The sequence below is a fragment of the Abramis brama genome (genome assembly GCF_963993115.1).
Source record: "Abramis brama genome assembly, chromosome: 16".
NCBI classification, from domain to species: domain Eukaryota; kingdom Metazoa; phylum Chordata; class Actinopteri; order Cypriniformes; family Leuciscidae; genus Abramis; species Abramis brama.
In genome coordinates, this window is record NC_139978.1 from 2,632,368 (window position 1) to 2,656,826 (window position 24,459).

Below are 24,459 nucleotides of genomic sequence, written 5' to 3' on the forward strand. Positions count from 1 at the left end.
CCCTTTTCAGCATGGATCCCGAATCCGACTACCTCTGTGTAATAAAGTTCAAGTTCAAGGAAGGAGGAGGCAGGAACCTGTGAACAGTAAATGTAACTTTAATAATAAAATAGATATATCCAAAAAAACAAAAGTAAAGCGGCAGCCCCTCACAGAGGACTGGCGCATAAACAAAACAAAACAAAACAACAAGTCCAGGCCTGGTCCTCTCTCATCTTGCACTTTCATTACTCCTTTTATCCTTCCGGAGCTCTTCCGTTGGACTCGAGACCAGTGTGGCACAGGTGACACTCATTAATACTCGCGCCACTGGCCTCGCTCCATTATCTCTGACGTGATGGAGCAGGGGTGTGTTGAAACGCATGTGGTTGAAGTAGAGCTTGCTACTCATCTCTCACTGTCTTCTGCCCATCTTGGAAGAAGTGGCCGTCTATCGGCCCTGATCGGTGATTCCTATATCACTGCCGGTCAGGTGGGTGAGGTGTTGGATACCATGCCGGCTTTGCAGGTGTACCAAGCTGATGTCTATAAAGATGACTTTACTTCTTGACAAGGAGCTCAGACGAGCTACTGATTTGGTGCTCAGTCATTCTATGGCAAGGTTGGTGTCGACCGAGAGGCATCTGTGATTCTCATGTATATCTGTGAGGTTAAAGTTGTCTAGAATTTAAACCCCATAAGTGCATCAGAGGCTGGGAGCAAAGGCTTCTGACCTGCAGCCATTCCTGATTGAGGGGTCTCAAAAAATCATGTCAAACTGCTATAGCGTATTTGCTAAAGCATATTTGCTTTTCACCTTGCTGGCCTCGAGATTCTGATCTGCTAGTTCCTCCACATTTTGCATCTCAGATCAAAAACTTGTGTTTCATGCAACAATGCCTTTGGAGCACAGGAGTTGTGCCTCAAGTCTCATTTACAGTGATGTTCTTACATGGTGCATTCTGGGTTATTTTAAATCAGGCCATACAATCTTCCAGTTGGGATAGGGTTTTCCTGCTGCTCAGCCACTTCAGGGTCCCCTTCAGGAAGGTCTACTTCTGATAGAGGCACATAACTATTCTACACCCCTCATATCTCTTGCACTGACCAGTAACTATATCAGCTCATCAGCTATATCAGATTTTGAGTCTTGCCATTTTGAGATTTCCTGATGGGCAGATTCTGTCAACATAAGACTATTTCGACAAACACCTCATCAGTAGGTTGGACGCAATTTACAAAGAACGTCCAGTCATCTGGCCAAGTAAGACTGGTAACCCAAAGGTTGCGGGTTTGATTCTCAATACCGGCAGGAAATGACTCTTGAGCAAGGCACCTAACCCCCAATCGCTCCCTGGGCACCACAGCAAAAAATTCCAAGTATGGGGTTGTGATGGGTCATTCATGAACGATCCGTTCATTGCGTTGGTCACGTGACAATTGAACGAAAGACTCAGAAGGTAAAGTATGTATTTATGTTCCCTGTAAATTATCTTTGGCTGTATTATAATGATTTCTTAATTCAGAATATGTTCAAGATTGCATGGTGGATGTGTTCGGGGAATTTGACTGTTAAAAGTATAACATTTAAAGCCACTTAAATGAATGGAATGACTCAAATAAAGATTTGTTCATTTTGATGAACGAGATCGAACAAGAGAGTCAGTAAAATTATCCGAACTTCCCATCACTAGAATGTGTTACCATACATGTCACTTTCAGCCCATGGAGTCCGGAAGTGCGATCATATCATGTGGCACTGAAATTACATGGAGATGGTGGCAGTTTTTCTACTAATAAGTTATTTCTTTCTGGACATTTGAGCCTGGTATGTGGTTCTCATGATAGACAACATGTCAGTAGTGTTGGTGACCCATGTGGTGTTTAGTGTGGCACATTCATTTGGCGCAGAACAAACTTCTGTCACTGAGGGCGGTGCATATCCCAGGTCAGTTGCATGTGGGAGCAGATCTTCTCTGAAGGTAAGGGCTGAGGCCCAGAGTACAGAGGTTACAGCCTCATACCATGGGTCTAATTTGGCGAGAAAGAGTCCAGCTCCCCCTTTGATTTGTGTCCTCCAACTCTTGGGATAAACACCCTGGCTTCATGATTGCCTGATGGCCCATCTGTATGCCTTCCCACTGATAAGTCTGCTTCCGCCTGTCCTTCTAAGAGTGTGGGAAGTGCGTCTTGGTATGTTTCTTGAATCTGGTGTTTCTCCTGGATGAGAGTTCGTGGGAAATACAGATCAGAGTGGATTTACTCTCACAGGCTCAGGGCAGTATGTGGCATCTCTGGTAGGAAACTCTGAGTTTGGTATTTGATTGGGGGTATCTGGTTAATTCTGGTCTTTTGTCTGAGGTTACAGAGACCCTTTTGGATGAAAGGGCTCCCTGTACTAGGAGGCTGTATTTTCCTAAGTGGCAGATATTTGCATTGTTGCGTAGAGAGCACAATTTGAATTTGGGTCATTCCGTGCTTCAGTTCTGGCCAGAGGTTTACGTTAACTGAAATTTTCCATAATTTACAGAATTTTTTTTTAGCAGTGATGGAAAAATCTGAATGCTGTCCATCATTTTGATTGATTACACTGAGGGTGATCTATTGTAACTTGTAACTGTAATTCCCACCCCTTTCCAGTGGGTGAGTGAGGCTGTTTATTATTGTTTGAATTTCATAATAAAATGAACATAATTTGAATGAGACTTTGTTTCATATCAAAAGTAACAAAGCACAAAGATTATTGTGATTTATTGGATGGGAGGCGCAATATAATGTTCTGTTCATTCATCAACTGAAAACAGCACTGACTAAAAAATAGATTCTTGAGATTTAATAGATATTGATAGATATTTAATAGATATATTAATTGATATTGGTCCATAAAAATAAGAAATCAATATTTTTTACCTAGTCCTAACGTTGTTTATATTTGCCTGTTCAGGTCGTGTTTAAGTGGCCTCCGCTGTCACCTGCGGGGGGAAACAAACATTCATCTGCTTCGTGAGGTGTTGAACACATGAAACACTCTCCGTTCATCTGTTTTCCTCAGAAATAAATAAATGCTTAATCTAGCCTATATTCTTGTCCTATAAATTCATGATTAAAATTGACGGGTAACAATAGATTATGACAGAATTTTTCCGACCCTGACAATGCGGAAGTCTAACACCACCTCTGGTTCTGCCATACCTTCAGGAGTGTTCTTCTGCATGCGTGGACTCAGCTACACTTAAAGTGAATGTAGCAGCGACTACTGCTGAGCATACACCAGTTAATGGTGTTTTTTCACTTGTCTCCCGTATTATGCATGGGATTAGCTGGCTGAGGCCTTTCTGTCAAGCTTGTGTTCTTTCTTGTAACTTATTTATAGTCTTAGTAAGTCTTAGCTTTTCTCCTCCACCCTTTGAGCTGGAGAATGGGACAGAGCACAGGCTTTGTCCGTGAGGCCGTTACAGATTTACTGAATGCTAACGGATCGTTTTCTCCAAGTATTTTTAACATTTATTTGCCGGAAAATCTTTAACCAGCTACAATGGAAATATATACAATACATTCACAAAATATTCAGACTGCTTTGCATTTTTATTCACTTTCTTGCAGTAAAACAGAAATAAAATCAGTTACATATGCATTCACACCCTATTCTTAGGGTACGACAATGATACTCTTAAAAAGGAGACGTTTTTCTTTTGAGTTTTCCGCGTACAGACGACATACGATTCACGTTTTTGTTGTTTACAAGGAGACAGTTTTCAAAACTTGCACTTTGAAACCCGTTTTCAAAAGTTTGCGTTTTCAGGCACCCAAAACGCTGTTGTTGTGTAAATGACGTGTCGTGTAAAATCTTTTATATTTTCAGTTGAATACGGTGTCGTGTAAACAGCTCCTAAGTCCTGGGCTACCAAGGGTGCTTCAACAATTAAAACTGAGTATGATGCACACCTTCTTTTGGGGATTCTTCTTTATGGATCCTCTTAAGGTCTGTGAAGTTGAGAGCATTGCTGTTCCACAATCATTAGGTCCTTTACAGATTCTTAGTGGGGTTAAAGTTAAGACTCTGGTTAGGCCACTCAGAAACATCAGTTGGAAGGTGAACCTTCCATCCAACCGGAGGGCCTGAGCTGGTTTTCCTCAGTATCTTCCTTATATTTTGGGGACTTTTACGATTCACTTCAAAGGTGGAGGTGAAAGGAAACAACAGAGGAATAGGGAAATGACATGAGCCAGATTCAAGCTCTTGTTTCTGCATAAGCACCACCGCAACATCAGAGTACAGCATATGCAGTTTGCCCCAAGTCTTTGGCACAAACTATTCATATGATAGACTTGTTCACATATAGCATCAATAAAGAACTTTTGTGGTAATAACTCCTTAATTTGGCAAAATACAAAAGATAATTTGCCTTCCCGCTCACACATGACCTCTAAATGGAGACATTTAACCTCTAAATGACCTCTAAATGGAGGCATTAACGGCAAAGACTAAATGTGTGAAAGTGTCTACTGACCCGTAAGAATGTTTCATACACAGTATGAGCATCATGCAATCTTCCTTTGCCGTCCAAGAAATCATGTGACAGAGCAATTAAGGAGCCGTTTAAATGTCACATTCAGACTCCATTTAAACGAAGTAAATGAGTTGAGCGCACATGAGAGACTGTGAAATAACCCCATGCATGTGAGAGTGAGTGAGATATGTGACAAAAACAGAGAAGGAGAGAGATATGAGTCACAGAGAGGCATCTCTGACACTTTTGTCTTCTGCAAATCAGCTGTAAACGAGTGTCACGCTGCGTCCGAGCCAGTTTGTAGCAATTAATCATATGCTTTGGTTTCTGTGTGTTGCTATAAATAAAATAAATACAATTTAGTGAGTTTTTGCTTAAAACAAGCAAAATTATCTGCCGATGGGGTAAGAAAAAAAAATGTAAAATTATTTGTCTTACCCAATAGGCAGATAACTTTGCTTGTTTTAAGCAAAAACTCACTTTTATTTTTCTTTATCAGAAAACAATATAGAATTTCTCATGTAATTTTATTTCTCCAGTAAATGCTTCTTGATTTAAGAATTTTTTGATATTTGAACTGGAAACAAGACAAAAATACTGATTTAAAAATTTTGTTTAAATTGCTTCACATAATCTGTGATTGTTACTACATGCATTTTGCTTTCAGTGAGACGCTAGCCGCACCGTGGCTGGTTATGGCAGCGGAAGACGCATTTACAGCAGACACTGTGTGTGCAGCATCAGCTCGGCAGGCTCCTCTAGATGACAGCGGCGTGTGTGTGTTCACCTTGTCTGGGTGGGGTGTGTGTGTTGGGGCCGTAGATGTTGTCGGAGGACAGAGAGCCCTTGAGCGAGCAGGGCTGCTGGGTTTGAACCGGCTCCAGCGGTTCTGACACAGGACTGGCAGTGCTGGAACCCACAGAGCTCTTGACCGGAGAACCCGACGTACTGGAGCACGTCTCGGCTACAGGAGAACACAAAGGAGACGGCTAATGGTGACAATCTGGGATTTTATAGTGCGATAGTGAACAATTATGTCGAAAATCCAACTAGGATGAAGCTTTCATTTTGGTGGAATTAAAGGGATAGTTCACCCAAAAATAAAAACATGACCCCATGATTTACTCTCCCTCAAGCCATCCTAGGTGTATATGACTTTCTTATTTCAGACGAACACAGTCAAAGATATATTAAAAATGTCAGTTACAAATTATATTAACTTTTGTGTTGAAAACACAGTACCTACCAAAAAGATCAAATGTTATTCAAACAACAAGCCCTGGGTCACCTCTGAGTTAAAAGTATTAAACGAGAAAAAGAGGGCCTTTCTAGTGGATAAGGATGAGCAAAAGAGAGTACAGAGGTTACTAAAAGTTAAAGTTAGAGAGGGGAAAGAGAGTTATAAGTTAAAAATGGAACAGAAACTACAACAAAAGAATGTGAGAGGGGTTTGGAAAGATCTAAATATGATGTCTGGACATGAAAATAAACTAAGGCGGTATATTGCCCCTGGTGGTCAGACATGGGTAGATGGATTAAATTTATTTTTTAATAGATTTGATGCTGGGTCTAATGATGATCTTGAACATCTCCCGCTAAGTAGTTTACCACAGAGGTCTCCACTATATCTACCCCCAGCTATTAGCTCATCCTTTTCTCCCATTTCTCCCATTTGTGTGTATATTCCTGGCTTTTCTATGTCAGTTGAACAAGTAAGAAATGGGTTAAGGAGAATTAAGATAAATAAATCTCAAGGTCCAGATGGCATTATTCCTAGAGTCCTTAAGGCCTGTGTCGATCAGATTTGTAGGGTGGTTCACTATATTTTTAATTTGAGTCTGCGCTTGGAGACAATGGAAGACATGGAAGACATCATGCATACCCCGTACCCAAGTTTTCCAAATCTTCCAAATCTTTATAATAAATCCAACAATTCCAAATCTTCCAAGCTTTATAATGGCAGTGAACGGAGGACGAGAATTTGAAGCCCCAAAAAGTGTATCCATTCATCATAAAAGTAATCCATACGACTCCAGGGGTTAATAAAGGCCTCCTGAAGTAAAGCGATGCATTTGTGTAAGAAAAATATCCATATTTAAAACTTTAAAAACTAAAAATAACTAGCTTCGACAGACGGCCTACGCAAGTCAACTTACGCCAAAGGTGCATTGCAATTTTTGGGTGAACTATCCCTTTAAAGATTAAAGATGCACGGGTTGCACAAAACTGGAAGAGATGGGATATTTAAAAATGCTATTATTGAAAATATAAGAATTATGTTGGATTGACAAAGCCAAACTACTGTTCTTCTATTTAAGCACAGACCTTCATGGATGTTCTGACAACGTATCTTTTCTAAGAGATCAGACTTCCAAGATTCGAACAAACACAAACCTCCATTGAGGGGTTGAAAACTTTCAGTTACACTTTATTTGCTAACACTTTATTTCGATAGTCCCCTTTAGACATTCTACTAACTATCAGTAACTTTGCAACTACATGTCAACTAACTCGCCTTAGAGTATCAGTAGACTGTCTGCTGCTAACACCGTCACGAACACACACGGGAAAAGGTGAGATCCAAGTGCAGTATTTATTGGGTAATCCGAAATCGTAAACCAGTCCAGGCAAGGGCCAAAACCAAACAAGCAATCCAAAAGACAAGAAAAAACAAGAAAACCAACAAACCAGAACTACGCAAGTGATATGACATTAAACAAGGACTCTGTGATAAACACTGAAACAAACAGGGTATATATACACACAGATACTAACAAGGTGACGGGAAACAGCTGTGTGCAATGATCAATGATTACACAGAACAGGATGATGGGAAATGTAGTGCATGAGAGAATGACACCGTGGGGGACAAGGACCTCTAGTGGTTACCCAGGGAAACACAAACCAGACACTATGACAAACACTTTATTTTGATGCTCCTCAACAGACAATCTACTGACTATAAGTAACTTGACAACTACAAGTCAACTTATTCTACTAACCCGAACACTAACACCTAACCATAACCTAACAGCCTACTAATACTATAATGAGAGTTAGTTGACATGTAGTTGAAAAGTTACTTATAGTTGGTAGAATGTCTAAAGTGGACTATAGAAATAAAGTGGAACCCTTTATTTTAAGGTGTCCGTGTTGCAGCGTAATTATACATTTAGGTACTGAGTAATAATAATGAACTACATGTAATGGTAACACTTTAGGGTCCAATTCTCGCTATTAACTTGTTGCTTTTTAGCATGCATATTACTAGGATATTGGCTCTTTATTAGTATTTATAAAGCACATATTAATGCCTTATTCTGCATGACTATATTCTACATCCCTTAATCCTAACCAATACCTATATTTAAAATCCCCCTGTGGTGAAAATCCAGCTTTTAATGTAGTTTATATGTCTATGTGGTGTTTTTAATACGCTTTAAGACAAACCATGTGTAAATTCATAAGTCGACTCCATTGCTGAGTATTTTCTCCTTACAACTGCAGTGAACCAAAGACAGTCTCAAAAACACGCTTTGAAATCACTGGTGTTTCTGACGTCACAAACTACCTTATAACCAATCAGATCAACGTGTGATCGTCAACCAGTGGATCTCTGAGCTGAGTGAGTGAGTGGAGGCGGGGCTCATTTGCATATTCATAGAACTGCGCATACTAAATGAGGCAAAGGTGTCGAGTTATTCAAGATATTTTAAGGCATGAAAACATTTTTTAAGGAAAAAACGTCTAAATATGTAATTTTGGTGATTAAAGAGGAGTTTTAATGGATAAATTGATTGACTACAGGGGGACTTTAAAGCTGGTACTCTGACACAGACGCTTGCATACATACTTGAGCTGTTGCTTCGGTTGCTCCTGAGGTGTTGCACCATGGGATTGAGCAGTCGGCTTCCCTTCAGCTTGTGTTTGGAGGCTCTGCGGCGTCGGCCTGTAGGCGGCACTGCGTGCAAGAAGCCCACGCTGGGGGGAACAGGCCGACCTAACTGAGAATACAGCTGCTCGATCTCTCCTCTCTGAAGGGCCTGAAGCTCAGAGATCTCCTTCATGTGCCTGCAGGGAGAAGGCATTGAGTCAGGCTTTTCATCTGCTTGTTTTGACCGTCGAGCCATGAATGCATGCATAAAGAAACGTGATTCTGTCCGGGAAATGTTCTATTTGGCCAGTGAAACTCAGTTTACAGAAGTGAAAATGTGTTTGTAAGATAAAAGGACAAAGCAAACCGCATTGACAAAAGGACTCAACTCAATTTAAGGGACTTTGATATTTTTTATGTATAAGAGTTCAATTTGAACCATGTCAGGTGCCGAGAAAGTGAGTTTAATGCAATCAAGATATATTATAATTCTGCAAATTTTAATTTCACAACAGTTCGGCGTAAATGTGTACAACCGAACAACTATAGCCATAACGTGCAAACACACAAGAGAGAAATGAGCTCAATATTTTAGAATAAAATATGCATTTTTAATATATTAGTCAGTAAGAAATCTCACTCCAGCCAAGCAACCAAAGTTGACAACCCCGTCATGTTCAATCATGTTAAAATACACATCAGTTTCCTCTTACAGGGGCCGGTTTACTCCTGGTCTCAGCTGGTCCCGTCAGAAGTGGTCAACTCATCAGATGTTTGATTGCACAGTTTTATTTTTATAACTTGAAAACCCTTATTTTGGCACAATTATTCTGTGTTATAGAAGCAGGAGGTCCTTCACTGTTGTTCAGGATTCATAAAACAGTGACGCGCGATAAAAGGCATCTTTTCTAAGTTAATCAGAGTTTTTGTCTGAACCAGCTGGCTGGAACAACAACATACATAGATTATGTGTTTTATTTAATGTTAAAAGCATCTAATGTGAGTTTGAATATCATTTTGCGTGACCTTTATAGCTGTACTGAAAGTAACAATGGATAATTCACCTCAGATCTTAAAAATAAATTAAAGGAAACAAGAACGTTCAAACTGTGAACAAAACAAGTGTTTTGTATGACTAGAGCTTGTTTTAGTCACTCAGTATGTAATAATATTAAAATGGTGTAATATTTGTGAATTTGCTTAAATGCTTATCCATTTTGTAGCAAGTGCAGTGCGCCTGACTCCGCCCACTCGCTCTTCTGATTGGCTGTGATTTTTGATTGATTTTATTGTGAGTGCAGTGCGCTTGCAGAGACTCCGCCCACTCGCTCTTCTGATTGGCTGTGATATTTGATTGATTTTGTCGCTTCTTGTAGTTTAATATTAAAGTCAAAATTATACGCTGTTTGTTTTGTGCAATATTTAGCAGTATAACTAGGAAAAAAGTAGGAGGGGACTTGATTTAATCAACTGGGAAATAAACACATGGTGAAAAATGTTTCTATATTATATGATGATATATGATGTTGTTGGCCAAAAAAGAAAAGTCGTTTCAGAAGTGAAGCAATTGTTACATTGTGGTGAAAGATTACCAAGTTTAATCATGTGCACTGACGAATTGTGCACAAGAACAAGAACCTGTGTTAAACAGTTTTCACTCTTGGATTGGGCCGATGTTAGCACACGTAGCTTTACTCACTTCTCTCTCAGCTTCTGCAACTCTCGTTTCATGTCAGCGTCCTCAAATTCAGAGTCGTTATCGCTGCTGACGTAAGCAGAGTGTGACCGGCTTGTGACCAAAGGGGCGTGTCCATTCGCCACAGGACACGAGGGCGAATCAGAGCTCTGCACGCTGCTACTGTGACCCGAGCGCCGGAGGAAAGCCACCGCGCGCTTCATGAAGTCAGACCGGGCCGGAGCCGAGGGCCTGATGGACGGGGTCTCGCTCGGATCCTCCTCTCCTGAGTCAGAGGACAGCAACTGCATCGTCCCGTCAGCTGACTGACAGCTCCGAGCGCTAGGCATTGTGGGTCTGGCCTCTGGAAAGGAAGTAGGTGTGTCCTGAAAAAAAGAAAAGTAGAAGAAATGTAAATGTAAATGTATGATATTGACATGCTATGTCAGACTCCCAAAAACAAAGAACAAAGTTTATGCAAATAACCCTAATTAAGTATAAATAACAGAATAAATCAAAAACTAAAATAAATAAACAAATACATAAATAATGATAAATGAAGGAATTATAAATAAAGAATGAATAGTATATAAAACAAGAATGAATAGTAAATAAATGAATGAATGAATTTACAACTAAAATAAAAATATGGATGGATGAATGAATATACAACTAACAAATAACTATACAAATAAATAAAAGATTGGATGGATGGATAATGAATAATGAAGGGATGAAGGAATGAATGAATGAATTAATTAATAATGATGAATGAAGAGATGAACGAATTAAGGAATCAATGTATGAATGAATGAATAAATATACAACTAAATAAATAACTATACAATAAAATAAAATATTGACTGAATGAAGTCATTTTATTTGACGGAGGCTGTTTGATGGAATAATGAGCAGTGCGTGTGAAACATTAGTGTGTTACTTTGCGGTCACATGACTTCACGCTACATTGTTCAGTGAGTGGCATGCTAGAAATACACTTATTTTGCATTTATTATCCAAATTTTGGCACAAACATCTAAAATTCTGATCAAATGATGAGTCATAAAAGAGACACTGTTCCCCAGACCGCTTTCTGTGTGCAAACTCCGAGACGGAGCCGAATGCGGATAAGCAAACGGCCTTCGGATTTGTTCACGCATAAAATGTCAAAATGCCTGTTTGGAGAGTGTTCACGTAAACACAGTGGGTTATGTCTTTAGTAAACGCTCAGTTGAGAAAGATTGTGTGTGTCAGTATATTGGATCTGTGCATTAGCTCTTAAAGAGACAGCAGCCTAATAAACCTACTGTCTGTCATTAATGTTAATGTCAAAAGACAAATGACAATCACTCAATGATATCGACAGAATAACTTAAGTAGCTTATGAAGCAGCTTTAACCAGGATTAATCTATATTTAATGTGTACAGCAAGACTATGCAGTGACATTATATGACTATATATGTTATATAACAGTGTGATTTTACATTAATTATTTATTTTTGTTGTAGGCTATTACTGTTCCTTGTTCTTATTACTGTACTGTTCTTTGTTCTTATTGTATTGCTGACTGTTCACTTGTCTTATGTAATTATTTTGAGGACCCTTTTCTTACACCCGTGATTATGATTTTTGCCATAATGTAGGTGCACAACGAGTAGTGTTACTCCAGACGCTGCAGACAGACCTGATATAAGTCCGGAGGTGCTGAGTAACGTTTGCTCGCTGACTTTGATGTGGATCTGTGTCTGTTCTCAGATCCCGACTCCAGATCCATCACAGGATCTCCTCCACCATCATGAGAAGACACGTCTGAATCAGTCGGCACAATCTACAGCAACACAAACTCACAGCGTCAGCGAACCGAGACAGTTCATCTCTGAGGAGCATCATATGGTCCTTGCACACAGTCAGAAATTCTCGTCAGAAATCTTTGCAAGTTAACAAATAAATTAGTGTCAATCATGTTTACCGAGCTTAAGCTCCGAGACTTTCATCCGTCATAAAGAAATTTGGATTGGGTTTGATTTTCTGCATTTTTCGCATCCGTAGCAAGCCTTTTGAGAAGCGTTCTGACAGTTCAGAGCAACCGAATCACGAATAAAATGTATATAAATTAAAATTTGGGACTCAGTGTGCAAGGAGCTTGAGTAATAGTTAATGACGGGCTGTGACCTGGAAGTGGCTCTTGGATGCGTGAGGGCCTGATCCGGCCCCGGAGTCCGCTCTGCTCAGGGGTCTTCTGAACGCTGATGGAGAATGAGAGAGATTGTTCTGAGAGGTTCTGACTTCTAAACCTCTATTTAAATGTACTAAAACACAACATGCAGTGCTCAAAATAATAATAAAAAAAATTCATCTCGAAATCATAAAAACGATTAAAACGGACCACCAGACATCTTCACAGAATGGCAATAAAGCACCATTCACAGACCAAACGCCTTGTGATTTTATAGGATTTACATTCCACTCTCATTCTAGATTCAACCAAAGCAGTAAATGTTTGCAGTACATTTATGTCACATTTCTACAGGTCTTCCAAATGGCTAATTTAGCTTATTTTAAGTACTAATTTAAGTACACCGTTCTCTGTGTGTTTTTGAATACTTGCATCCATAAATGAACATTCACTCATTACTTACGGGCAACGGCAGAGTCACTCAAGGTCCCAAGACTGTCAGACCTCTCTGGAATCTGAGGCTGAAAGAGACAGAATAACTGAAATTAAATCTGAGAAATACAGTATAGCAAAAATATAGCAACAAACTGGAGAAAAGAAACATTTGTAGCATCTGGACCAATCAGACACACACAAAGTATTCATTATATTTAATGAATAATCCAGCAAACTCATTCTCCCAACAAAGGTCTATGAAACTTCCTCCAAAACTAACATCCCAAATGAAGCGAACACACTGGCAGAACGCAGAGTCCTGTTACAGGACACACACTGAGACTGATAAGACTTTTACGACCCCAAAAGGAATTTGCAGAGTTGTGAATCTCACTTAATTTTTGCTGAGAAGGAGAAATAAACCCTTTTAATCCTATATATTCTAAATATAACCACTTGATAAATGTATAGACATCTATCTAATTTTACCATCTCATGATTTTCCTTTTATGTGGTTTGGCCTATGTACTCTTTTAAACTCTTTTGGGTTAATGTTTCAGACTTGCATACTATGGTTAACCAAAATCATATGTGTGGCATGTTTAGTCTCTATAAACTCCAATCTTCGTCCCCCATTTGTTAATTTACATTACATTTTGCTAACTTTGTGACGCATTAGTATTATAAGAATCTTGAAGATTCTTGTGTTAGACATCCAATCAAACTACATGTTCAAAGGCCTGCTTGAGCAAAGGGTCGTAAAGAAATTCCCTCCAAAGGGAAATCTTCTTATTGGCTCACACACCTCCAGAGGGTGTGACATCTTCACGCTTTAAAGATCACTGATCACAAGATCCTGATGTGAAGAAGATGCTGAACTAGAAGTTTCTAAGGACCACCAAGCTTGTGCCAGGCTGCGGCCTTGTCTTTCCATTCACCAAAGATCCTCTGACTCCCACTGGTTCTCTCTCATCAAGACTCAAGGCTGTTGATCTGCTGAATTTCAAACAATGCTGTAACTTTTTGCTTTCCTGTATTCTGCTTCAGCTCTCTTTCCCTTGGTAAACTGTATGCATGTATGTGTGTGTATGTTAGAGTATCATAAGTGTTTAGACTAGTTAATAAAATCTTGTTCATGTCACACGTAAAGTTGTCCGTGTCTCAAGCTCATATCTGGAGTCACTAATCATAGATTTTGACTACTTGCTCTTACTGTAAAGTAAGAAAGACATTTCCCATGCCCCGGAAACGTACATTTCTTAGAATTAATAGACAATTAACACTGAGTGTTCATGGCACAAACAGGTTAATTGATTGTAATATTGATTTTACTACATTGTTAATTCTATTAACTGATCCAAATATTCATAATCAATTATAACAAGTTATGATTGATTATTAATATTTCTTTAGAGCTAATTTACTACACATTTATACAAGAGACCACTTAGAATAAAACTTAATTTAATGGTGCATTGTTAAGAAAAGGTCATAATATTTAAATGCATTTATTTCTCTCGATTTTTATTTGCTTTGGATAAAATCAAAAACTAAATCAATATAAATGATTCATGATGATTTGATTTAGTTACGAAATGAAACTAACATTATCTGAAAGTTACGTTCTCTGAAACACTGCATCTGATGTCAAGCTGTATTGTGCCATCAAGCAAAATAAAAAAATAAATATGTTAGGATATAACTATTGATACAGAAAGTAAGAGGGTTTATGGTAACTAATGTTAACAAATACAACCTTTGATTTAAATAACGTATTAGTAAATGCTGAAATTAATATTAACTAAGATTAATAAATGCTGTAGAAGTATTGTTCATTCTTAGTTCGTGTTAACTAGGTAGTTAACTAATGTAAACTAATGAACATTATTGTAAAGTGTTACCCATTTTATTATCAGCTATTAATCTTAACAAAACAACCTGACAGCTGGCAGTGTGAGTGAAAAGGAGGAGGATTGATTTTACAAACAAAAAAAAATACTACAAAAAGTATGGATTTAAGTTCCATACTTCATGACTTCAATGAGCTCATTGTTTTTGCCATAAATTATTACATTAACTAACTTGCTAACTGGGATTTTGTATATGTACATTTCTGAAATGCATAACTTAGACAGTCACCTCTGATAACAGATCACTGTAAATTATAATGTGGACTGAAAATGTGGCATTTTCTGTAAAGGTGCGTTGAAACGATGTGCATTGTGAAAAGCGCTATACAAATAAATGTGAATTGAATTATTATCAGCTATTAATCTTAACAAAACAACCTGACAGCTGGCAGTGTGAGGGAAAAGTTATTAAACTTTACCAGTTTCTCTGCGTTCCTCACGGCTCCATCGCTGCCTTGGCTGTCTGACAGCGGCGGGGATCCCGGCGGCTCGGAGGCGGAGCTTGTGGTTTGCGATGGGTGATACTCCTGGTACAAAAGGTTTCGGAGTTTCTCATCCAGAGTCTTTATGGTTCTGTCAGTGAACTCCAGTCGGGGCGGCCCTTCGCCGTCGGACTCGGCCGGCTGCGTCTGCGATGCTGTGGCGGGTTGGGACTGATGGGTGGGGCTCGGAGGCTGCGATTGGCTGATGCTCGGAGGCTGCGATTGGCTGATGCTCGGAGGCTGTGATTGGCTGATGCTGACAGCAGCTTGTGGAGTGGGCGTGGCAAAGGGTTGCTGAAGCACCACGGCTGGAGTCTGGCTGACACACGGCTCTGCGTTCGGGCTGCCTTCATGAGCCACGGGCTGCTGAGGGGTTTCGTCGACTTTCTGAGCAGTGACATCGAGAGAGACAGGAGGCGCAATTGGGCAGCATGGGATATCAGAAACCATAGAAACTCCTGGCGGACAGGCGGTCTGAGGGCTGTCAGAGACAGAAGCTTGTGGTGGCATTGATGGCTGTTTCTGCAGAGGTTTGGCACTGTTGACGTCCTGCGCTTGAGATGTAGAGGAACTCTTTGGGTCTGGAGAAAAATGAGTGAGCGGTAAGCAAGCACATACACTGCAAAAAAATTATTTCTTACTTGGCATTTTGGTTTTGGTTTCCAGTCCAGTTCCCAGTCAAAAATGTCAGACCGTTTAAATCGCATTGTAAATCGCTCGTTATGCTATATTAAATCACCAAATAGTGGATTCAGTCTTTTTATGAACTGGTTCTCTTTTCAATTAGCACTGGTTTTGTATCTCTTTTTCGAACTGACTGATCATAGGCCTCAGTGTTTTTTGAGGTGAATAGGCTTGATTGAACTTTTTCACTCAAAAACTGTTCCAAAAATAAATAAAAAACCTGTGCTAAAAGAGCGCAACAGTCGGGTTCCAGAAGTAAAAACTCCATTTATTTTTTCCATAGAGAAACTTTAATTGTCTTTTAATTGTAACTTATAAACCTTCAAAGACAGCCTATGAGATAATTAATCGATAGTATTTGCTTCTGTTGAAGCTGACAACCTGCATTATTCCAGCATATATATATTTTTTTTCAAATAACAGTCATAAAGTGGAACTCATGGTGAAAAACTACATTATCCATGATGCAAAGCAAACCGCTCCAAGAGATCTCATGAAGCACTGTGAAAGGCCAGAGAGGGCAGATTTCTCGATTTCATCAAAAATATCTTTAATCTCTAATTTGTGTTCCAAAGATGAACAAAGGTCTTACGGGATTGGAACGACATGAGGGTGATTAATAATGACAGAATTGTCTTTTTTGGGTGAACTAACCCTTTAAATATGTGTGTCTAAACTTAAAATATATTGTTTTTATACATATAATCAACATTTTTAAATGAGTAATTTTATATTTCTCCATTGTCTTTAATTCGATTATGCTGTTCGCAATGCTGAACCAATGCCGCTGAAAAAGTGGGCGGGCACTAATGCACTATTGAAAGAGAACAAGTTGACAAAAAGATTGAATCCAATATTTGGTGATAATACAGCATAATGAGAGATTTACATGCAATTTAAAAGCACAAGGATTGTTTATATTTCTGACCACACTGACAGATATTTTTTTCTTGTTTGAATCATACATTTTAAATTTTGAACAAGTCATCTTGCTTCTCAAGTAAATATATCTTGATTCAAGTATGTTTAGATATTTGTACTGGAAAATAAGACAAAAATGAAATGTACTAAAACAGTGCATTTAGTATTAGTTGAGGTGTGCTGTATTACTCGTCTCTTCTCGGTCAGGCGCGGCCGTCTCAGCAACAGGACAGATGATGAACCAGCGCTTTCCGGTGTGAAGCACTGTAAATCGAGGAAGACTGTGGGTTAAATGCTCATACTACAGTCGTTGCAGTGAGACCTGTAGAACATGACGAGTCTTAGACTTACCGTTCTGTTTATAGACTAGCTGGTCAGACTGCGTGTGCTCAGGTTTTGACCCCTGAATACGGAAGACAACAAGTTCAGTACTGTTTGGTGATGCAGAATTTACACAGTAAAGTACAACAGGGCTAAAGGCACACCGAGGCAAAAGGCAGATTTTATTCTTCTCTAAACCACTAGATGGCACAAAAACAGTGAGATGAGTAACAAGGTATGCCCCAGCGTATATGAAGGGCGCCAGAGTACACGTCATCAGATTCGTGCCGTTTTAAGGCAGACACGCAGGCATGCCTGAAGCATGGCAACGTGACACAGTGTCTCATTCCCTTCTCAGAGAACCAGTGCTGCGTTCCAGTCCACTTTTAGACACGCACTTGCAAACTTCCCTAAGCACTTCCCCTCGGGGGAATCCCTGCCGCCATTTTGAAGTGCGTTCCACTTCGTGGAGTGGACGAGGGAAGTTTATATGGACAGACCCTCGTTCCCTCGGTTTTGACAGAGGGAGCGAGTCTACTTCATATGTACACTTCAGGCACCTATATGTCCCACAATGCAGTACGATTGTGACGTCACCACACATCTCATCTAATCACCAACAACTTGATTAATTTTTTTTTTTTTTTTTTTAAACAACTCAAACACACCTATAAACATTTGGATGCTGCATTAAACAAACTCTTAAAGGGAAAAATAAATATATAAATAAATCAACTCCATAGCTGATTCCAAGTGATCAAGGGCTTAGGACGTTCCAGTTCAGCCCATTGTAGTTTCCGCCAGTAGAGGGCACTCGTGCAACGTAAGCAATGACGTACATCCGAGTGAACGAGACGGAGGGAAGTTAGCGAGTGAAGGGCATGACAATTTTGGACTGGAACGCAGCACAGGTTACATATGTAACCTAGACTTTTATTTTGAGGGAACTCAACACTGCATCGCCTGATGCTATGGGCATGTCAATCCCAACTACGTCATGCTGACCAGTGCCTGCTTGTGGTTAGAACCAATCTAACAACCTAGGCACTAAAACTCAAAGCCTTAAGCCTTGAACCAATAGTGTGTCAGCGGGCGTGCGGTACACACCTTGCACAACATTGCTTCCAGTAACTAATATAGCGATGTTAGGAAAGGCCCTAAAGCTTCTATTTTCAATTGGAATCTCAAACTAGTCCGAGCCATGCTCCAGGAGAGTCTAGATCCCAAAAGCAGAGCTACCAGAAAATCCACATCAAGCCCATGACCCACTTCTAACAACTTCCCCAACCGTAGACAGGGGCAATGAGGAGCATAACCTTACTTCATATCCAGACCTGAACAAGATGACAGAAAAGAGATTATAAAGAATGTAGATAGTATAATAATATAATATAATAAATGTTCTATCAGGAGCCAAACAGCAGGCTACTCTGGCCTAATTAAACAAGCTTAGCTTACTTTATTTCTCGGGGTAAGGAGTTGGCCCAACCCTCAGTTTAGACCACCCCACTCCTAACGTAATAGCCATAAGTGCCAGAAACAAGCTCTTGTACACCAACACCCTTCTCAGAGGAAATAAAATAAATAAAGGAGAAAAAAATAATTAAAAAGTGGGGCGAGAGCTTTAGCCGCAGCCCCGCTCAATAAATGTCCTCTTTTTCACCACTCACAGCCCTGAGATTTGTGTGTGGTTTTCTCCTATTATGGCGCCTCCGCTCCCCACCCTTGGGCAACCACATTCGCCTTCTGCTCTTCTCTCCAGGAACTCGTTCCTGGTGAGGGCGCAAACAATTACCGATTACATTCTTGCCTCTCTAAACCAGTCCATCATGGCCAAAACCCTGGTTACCCAGACCCTCTACATTCGAAAAACTCGAAGCCGAATGAGCGCCAGAAGGCTTGCCAGAGCTGCACATTTAAACAGATATTGTTCGTCTAAGCCACATCATCACACTGTGTTGGCCATGAATGGCGTGTTGTTACATGCCTCAGACAACAGGTTCCGGTGGAGCGTGTCCCACTAGCGGCAGCACCGAGTTCCCTCTAAAGGGAACATATTACTTTAGCTGAAGTATTTTTGTTTTGCCTTTTGCCCCTTGCCTTTGCTTTCAAAGCCTTCAAATATCACCTCATTTGCCTCTATAAAACAAACAACTTCAGGTGATTTAGCAGAGAAAAGTACATTTTCCTTAAGGCGTGCCTTTAGACCCGTTATGTGTGCTAATACAAGAACACAGTCGTTGTTTCCACTTTGAAAGATCTCAGTTAGGACAAAGAGATCAGCTGTACATTTTCATCCAAATCATATATGTATTAATAAACCTGTGCGCCGGAGTCTGCGGTGACGGGCGTCTGACGGAGGGGTGAGGTCTGGACGTTGGCCTTCTCACCCTCCGCGTCCTCGCTCAGAATGTCCTCGGCTTTATCCATGATGTCCTTCAGCTGCTCGATGAACATCTCTCGCTCCAGCAACAGAATGAACTCATTCTCAACCTGGAGGAACATGAAGAACAGATATGTCCATCTAGCAATCAATGCAGTGGTTCTCAACTAAAAAAATGGGTCAGTCTGGCATTTTCAGCTGGCTAAAAAACACTTTGGTGGACACATGGTCTTGGATGCTTTTGGTTTAACTGAAGTGTTATATTGTGAAGATCTTCACTAATGGCAGACTTATCTATTCATAAATGAATAATAAAATCAAAATAAGAAATAATGAAAATGTAAAAGTACTTAATTCATGTGAATAAACATGGTTATTTCATTATTATAGTTGGTCCAAACCCTTCCAAATCTCATTTACTTTGAGAAAAAAGGCTTCCACAAGCTTTAGCACAGGAGTTTAAACGCATCAAGCACATTTCTCTATAGGGAGAGAAAGAGACAGATCTCACCATATACGTGGCTATCTCCTCTGGAGCATCTCCATCAAGGTCAAATTTAAATGTCACCATCCTATGGTTATGAGTCTCCAGTTGGCACTCCACCATCTTGTCTCCTGTGTCGCACACCTGTAACAGAGTTGAGGAAAATATTTCATCAGGAACATCAACAAAAAAAGAATATTTACATTCTTAATGCTTCTGAAAGAACATAATATTAGCCAAAAATATCACGGCATAATAACCAGTATCCAATCAAATCCCGATGAATAAAATCAAACACCAGCCTGCATCATCTAAGCTAAATTCTCAGTTTTTCAAAGAAATGTGTGAAATTCTATTAAGTTAAACATGTTTTCTAATGTCCAAATTGGTACTGAGGTCTGAGCTTCAACCCGTGAACCGCTCAAAAGCCCTGATCGGACGGTAATTGTCTCTCATAGGGACGTGGGGTATTTTCAGCATTCACAGGAGTTAGTCACTTTATTGCCTTCTGAATCCAGAATGTCAGTGTTTTTCTCCCACGACCTGCGTAAAATATCCCAGTCAAATTACCTTCTGTTTCTTTGACGAACACCAAGGCTGCGTGGTTATTTAATTGCTGCCTGAATATCAATCCAAAAGTCATTGTGTAAATCCATTTTGACCACTGCTAGGCACCGTTCGTGATAATGTTTTAAATATGAACACTTTTATTACTGAAATGCTGGAAACTGTTTAAAAAAACAACATGCAGATTTATTTTTACAGACATCCCTGTGAGAAACTATTACAGTCCAAATACCACTAAACAGTTCACAAATCACTTTATCTTTCGAAAGCTTAATATCTAAACATCAGGTCTGGACAGGCCTCATTGGTTTTACTGTGTGCTCTGGACTCACTTTGATCATGGTGAGTTTGGATCTGTTCATCTTGTCTTGTCGGGAGCGAGTGCGTGATGTTTTTCGAAGGTTTTTTCGGACTCGTGATTCACTGCGAGCTCTGTTGGAGCCCTCGTTCCCATCACTCATCTCTTTACCGGATGTGGCGTCTGAGTTTATACTGCGAAAGAGCAGAGATCCAATCATTGAGCTTCTGTATGCACAAGGTTTGAAACAATGCATGATGAAATAGAGAATATGCCAATGATCTATGAACAAAGAATCAGCACCTGTCATACGTGGACCCGGCCGGTGCTGCCTGTTTATCAGCAACCTAAAGTGCACAGAAGGCAATGAATTCAATGGCAATCACAACTGAGTTTCCCATTAGAGTGTTGCTAAGCTATCAATGCAAAACTCTAACAAGCATTAAAAACACAAAGAATACAGTCTATTTTTTAAATTCAACCAAAATGATTCTTTTTGGCACTGAATGAATTACATTTATAATGCACCCTACACAAATCTATGCATTACTGGCACTTAATTTCAAAATAGATTATTCCCTTGATAATGTACCATCAAAATTGTTTCTAGCTGTAAAGATTGTTGATGCAAATTGCCTATTCAAGCCTGTCATTTTCTCTGTAATAATGTATGCCTAAATTATTATTTTTTTGAATCAACATTGAATTGAATGGAGCTGAATAAATACAATGTCTTCTGTAGAGCTGCTTTACAGCAACATTTGAATTTGTCTCATATTTAATGAAGTTTGCTGTGCTCTGAAGCTGCTTTGAAACTGTCTGTATTGTATAAAGCGCTACTGTATAAGGTGGCTTGACTTGGGTAAAAATAAACCAGCATGAAAAAATTGTAAATGCGTAGGGATCATTTCTGCTGATAGTCCCTAATCATGAAACCAACTGAGGGATTTAAAATCTTAAGAAAAAGCTCCACAGGTTTCAAAATGAACCGTGAGAACGCGCCACCCAGGATTGCATTTTGAACTTCTACTCCTATTCATATTGTGACTGTACTGATGTGCAGACTGTGTTAAGTGTCACCTCGGTCAATACGTCCGCGGGGAACGGAGGAGCTCCTCCACATGCACTGCTGCTGCCCGCCAGGTTTAGCTGACTCAGGCTGCCACCGGCTCCTGCACTGGGAATGTTGGGTAAAGATGCTTGACTCGCGAGCTGAGGAACCTGGTTTTGGTCCACAGGCACAGCAGAGCTGAATGTATCGAGGACGGGTCTAAAAGCCGAGAGCTGCGGTATTGTGGGAGGCTGAGGTGCATTATGGCTGATGGAGGAGCTCTGGTCCACATGAACGGTTTGGCATTGGCTGGTCAAGGATCCCTGAAAAATACAGATTTTAATAAAAAAATGAATCAATACATAAATAAAATTCACTTATACAAAGCTCAATGGATTTTCAAATATATATAAAAATAAAAATAGGAAAAATATGACTTTTGGGTAAATACTATAACATATTTAAATATTAACACTGAATTAGTATGAGCATAACTGTTTTTTTCTGAAAATTATTTGATTTTTATTAGAAAATTTGGCAACTATTCAATTAGATTGCTTTGGAACAATTCTTATTCTTTTCAGCAGACCCAACGCAGCAGCCATTTGTTGTATTTAAAGTCACCACAAAATCAGAATTGACAATTTTTAGTTTTTATGGAATATTGCAGTGTTTATAATAAATGATTTATCATTGCACATCGTTTTAAATTCATGTGCCTTGTAATCTTGAATCAGCGACATCTCTTCTCTGATGATGTGGGCGGGGCAACCTGTCACTCACATGAGATCCACCAATAGCAATTCAAGCCCAGCCCTAAAATTGTTCTTGTTGAAAAGACTATTGCAACTTTTGTTTCATGCTGACTTTACCACGTAATAGCATGTGAAGCAGATATGGCAATACATTTAGATACATTTTTAACAAATGACATGCGGGTGAGTAAATAATAAAATAATTATCAGTAACACTTTATTTGACAGTGTCATCCTTACACGTTACATGTAGTTACTATAGTAATCACTATAAATTGTGCATAATTGCATGCAACTAACCCTAACCCTATAGTAAGTACATGTAGTTAGTTCTTATAACTTAAATGTATAATTACACTGCAACACGTACACCTTAAAATAAAGTGTAACCAAATTATCATTTTGGGGTGGAGTATCCATTTAAGACCTGTCCAAACAAACTGATATACTCTACCTGTATAGGCTGAGCTTGTTTAGTGGGCGGGGCTCCAACACACATAGAGGTGGGGTTTGGAGAGGGTGTGGCCTGACTGTGGGAATGTTGAGAGAGAGTGGCCATGGAGTTTACAGTGGGTTGTTGAGCAACAGAATAGGCCTGCTGGTACTGGTGAATTGTGGGCAATGGAGGCGAGAACACTGGAGCAGCGAAGGGTGGGACGGGACATTGTGAGGGTATAGGGGAGGTGGACAGGTGCGGGAACTGAGTTAGTGCAGAACTCTCTATCTGTGAACATGAAGTTGGCGAGATGTTGGGGTGTGTTGGGACTGGCAGAGTGAGGGACGACTGCACAGAGGGAAAGCAGGCGGGGAACGGGTCACATCCAGGAAGAGGAATCCCAGCTGACTGAGCTGTGTTAAGGGAAGGAAACTGCAGGAGACAAAAGTGCATTGAAGCATGGGAAGAATTAGCCACCAACAAGAACAGAATGTCAAAGGTCCTTTGTACAGCGGACTGTAAAAAAAAAAAAAAAAAAAAAAGCATCTGACTTCTACATTAATCAGGATACATTCGAAAGCAGCACAAAACGCTCTCCGTCCACACTAGCATTTTCAAGCTTTTTCCAAAAGTTGCTTGTCCATACTAAAACGTCAGAAAATGCTACAATCATCTTACGGTGCGTGTGTAAAACATAAAAGCTCCCTGAGATACAGAGAGATCAGATATAATAAAAGTTCTCACACTGTTCTTCTTGCACAATCATTTTATTCGCAAAATATCTCACCACTCACTGGTGCATCCAGGTCGCACTCAATCGTTCAATCGAATTTAATATGAAGAGTGGCTCAGACCAATGCACTTTAAAACTTTTATCCTAGACGACCCCCCTATTATCAGGCAGATACCGTTATATCTATTGGTACAATATGAGTCACGCTTAAACATGCCTCTGTTTCTGAAAACAGTATTTTCGAATGTATCCATGTTTTCAAAAAACGCTCAGTTTTCGCACGTCTCAGTGTGGATGAAAAGCCAAAATGTAGAGAAAAGGTGTTTCAAATGTATCCGTATTTATGTAGACATCGCCTAAGCAGAAGAGCCGGCAGTAGGGTGTACCTGTGTGAGGTAAGCTGCCGCCTGTGGAGGGGGGGCGGGTTGTGTAAGAAGACTGGACGTGGACTGCACTCCTTGCTGCCAGCTGTCCATTAGTTGTGTCTGAATGTTGAGCTAACGTGATTGAAAGAGAGAGAAATACAAGTGTGCAAAGAGAAAAACATGAGATGGTTTGCAGATGTAGGTCTTATTCTTGTCAGCTCAATGTCAGTCTATACTACAGTAGAGGTGTCCAATCCTGCTCTTGGAGATCTACCTTCCTGTAAAGATCAGCTCCAACCCTAAACAACTATGCCTGCTAATTAAGATCTCAAGGAACACTTAATTACCAGCATGTGTGTTTTGTTGCAGGGTTGGGACTGAACTCTGTAGAACAGAGATCTTCAACCCTGCTCTTGTC

The 24,459-nt window shown here is 39.9% G+C and overlaps 1 protein-coding gene across 3 annotated transcripts in view; it reads right to left on the reverse strand.

Annotated features, from left to right (window-relative positions):
- Window positions 1-24,459, reverse strand: part of LOC311066082 (serine/threonine-protein kinase WNK2) — a 73,224-nt gene that overhangs the window by 15,884 nt on the left and 32,881 nt on the right. For all 3 annotated transcript variants that reach the window (XM_084087062.1, XM_084087061.1, XM_084087063.1), the window contains exons 11-26: window positions 24,063-24,173; window positions 22,962-23,375; window positions 21,782-22,075; window positions 21,005-21,048; window positions 20,736-20,895; window positions 19,864-19,980; window positions 19,292-19,462; window positions 17,000-17,051; window positions 16,838-16,912; window positions 14,981-15,624; window positions 12,680-12,737; window positions 12,213-12,286; window positions 11,725-11,868; window positions 10,064-10,425; window positions 8,344-8,561; window positions 5,278-5,454 (exon numbers count right to left, since the gene is read on the reverse strand). In XM_084087062.1, coding sequence (XP_083943188.1) covers window positions 5,278-5,454; window positions 8,344-8,561; window positions 10,064-10,425; window positions 11,725-11,868; window positions 12,213-12,286; window positions 12,680-12,737; window positions 14,981-15,624; window positions 16,838-16,912; window positions 17,000-17,051; window positions 19,292-19,462; window positions 19,864-19,980; window positions 20,736-20,895; window positions 21,005-21,048; window positions 21,782-22,075; window positions 22,962-23,375; window positions 24,063-24,173 — 3,115 coding nt within the window. The remainder of the gene's footprint in view (window positions 1-5,277; window positions 5,455-8,343; window positions 8,562-10,063; window positions 10,426-11,724; window positions 11,869-12,212; window positions 12,287-12,679; window positions 12,738-14,980; window positions 15,625-16,837; window positions 16,913-16,999; window positions 17,052-19,291; window positions 19,463-19,863; window positions 19,981-20,735; window positions 20,896-21,004; window positions 21,049-21,781; window positions 22,076-22,961; window positions 23,376-24,062; window positions 24,174-24,459) is intronic.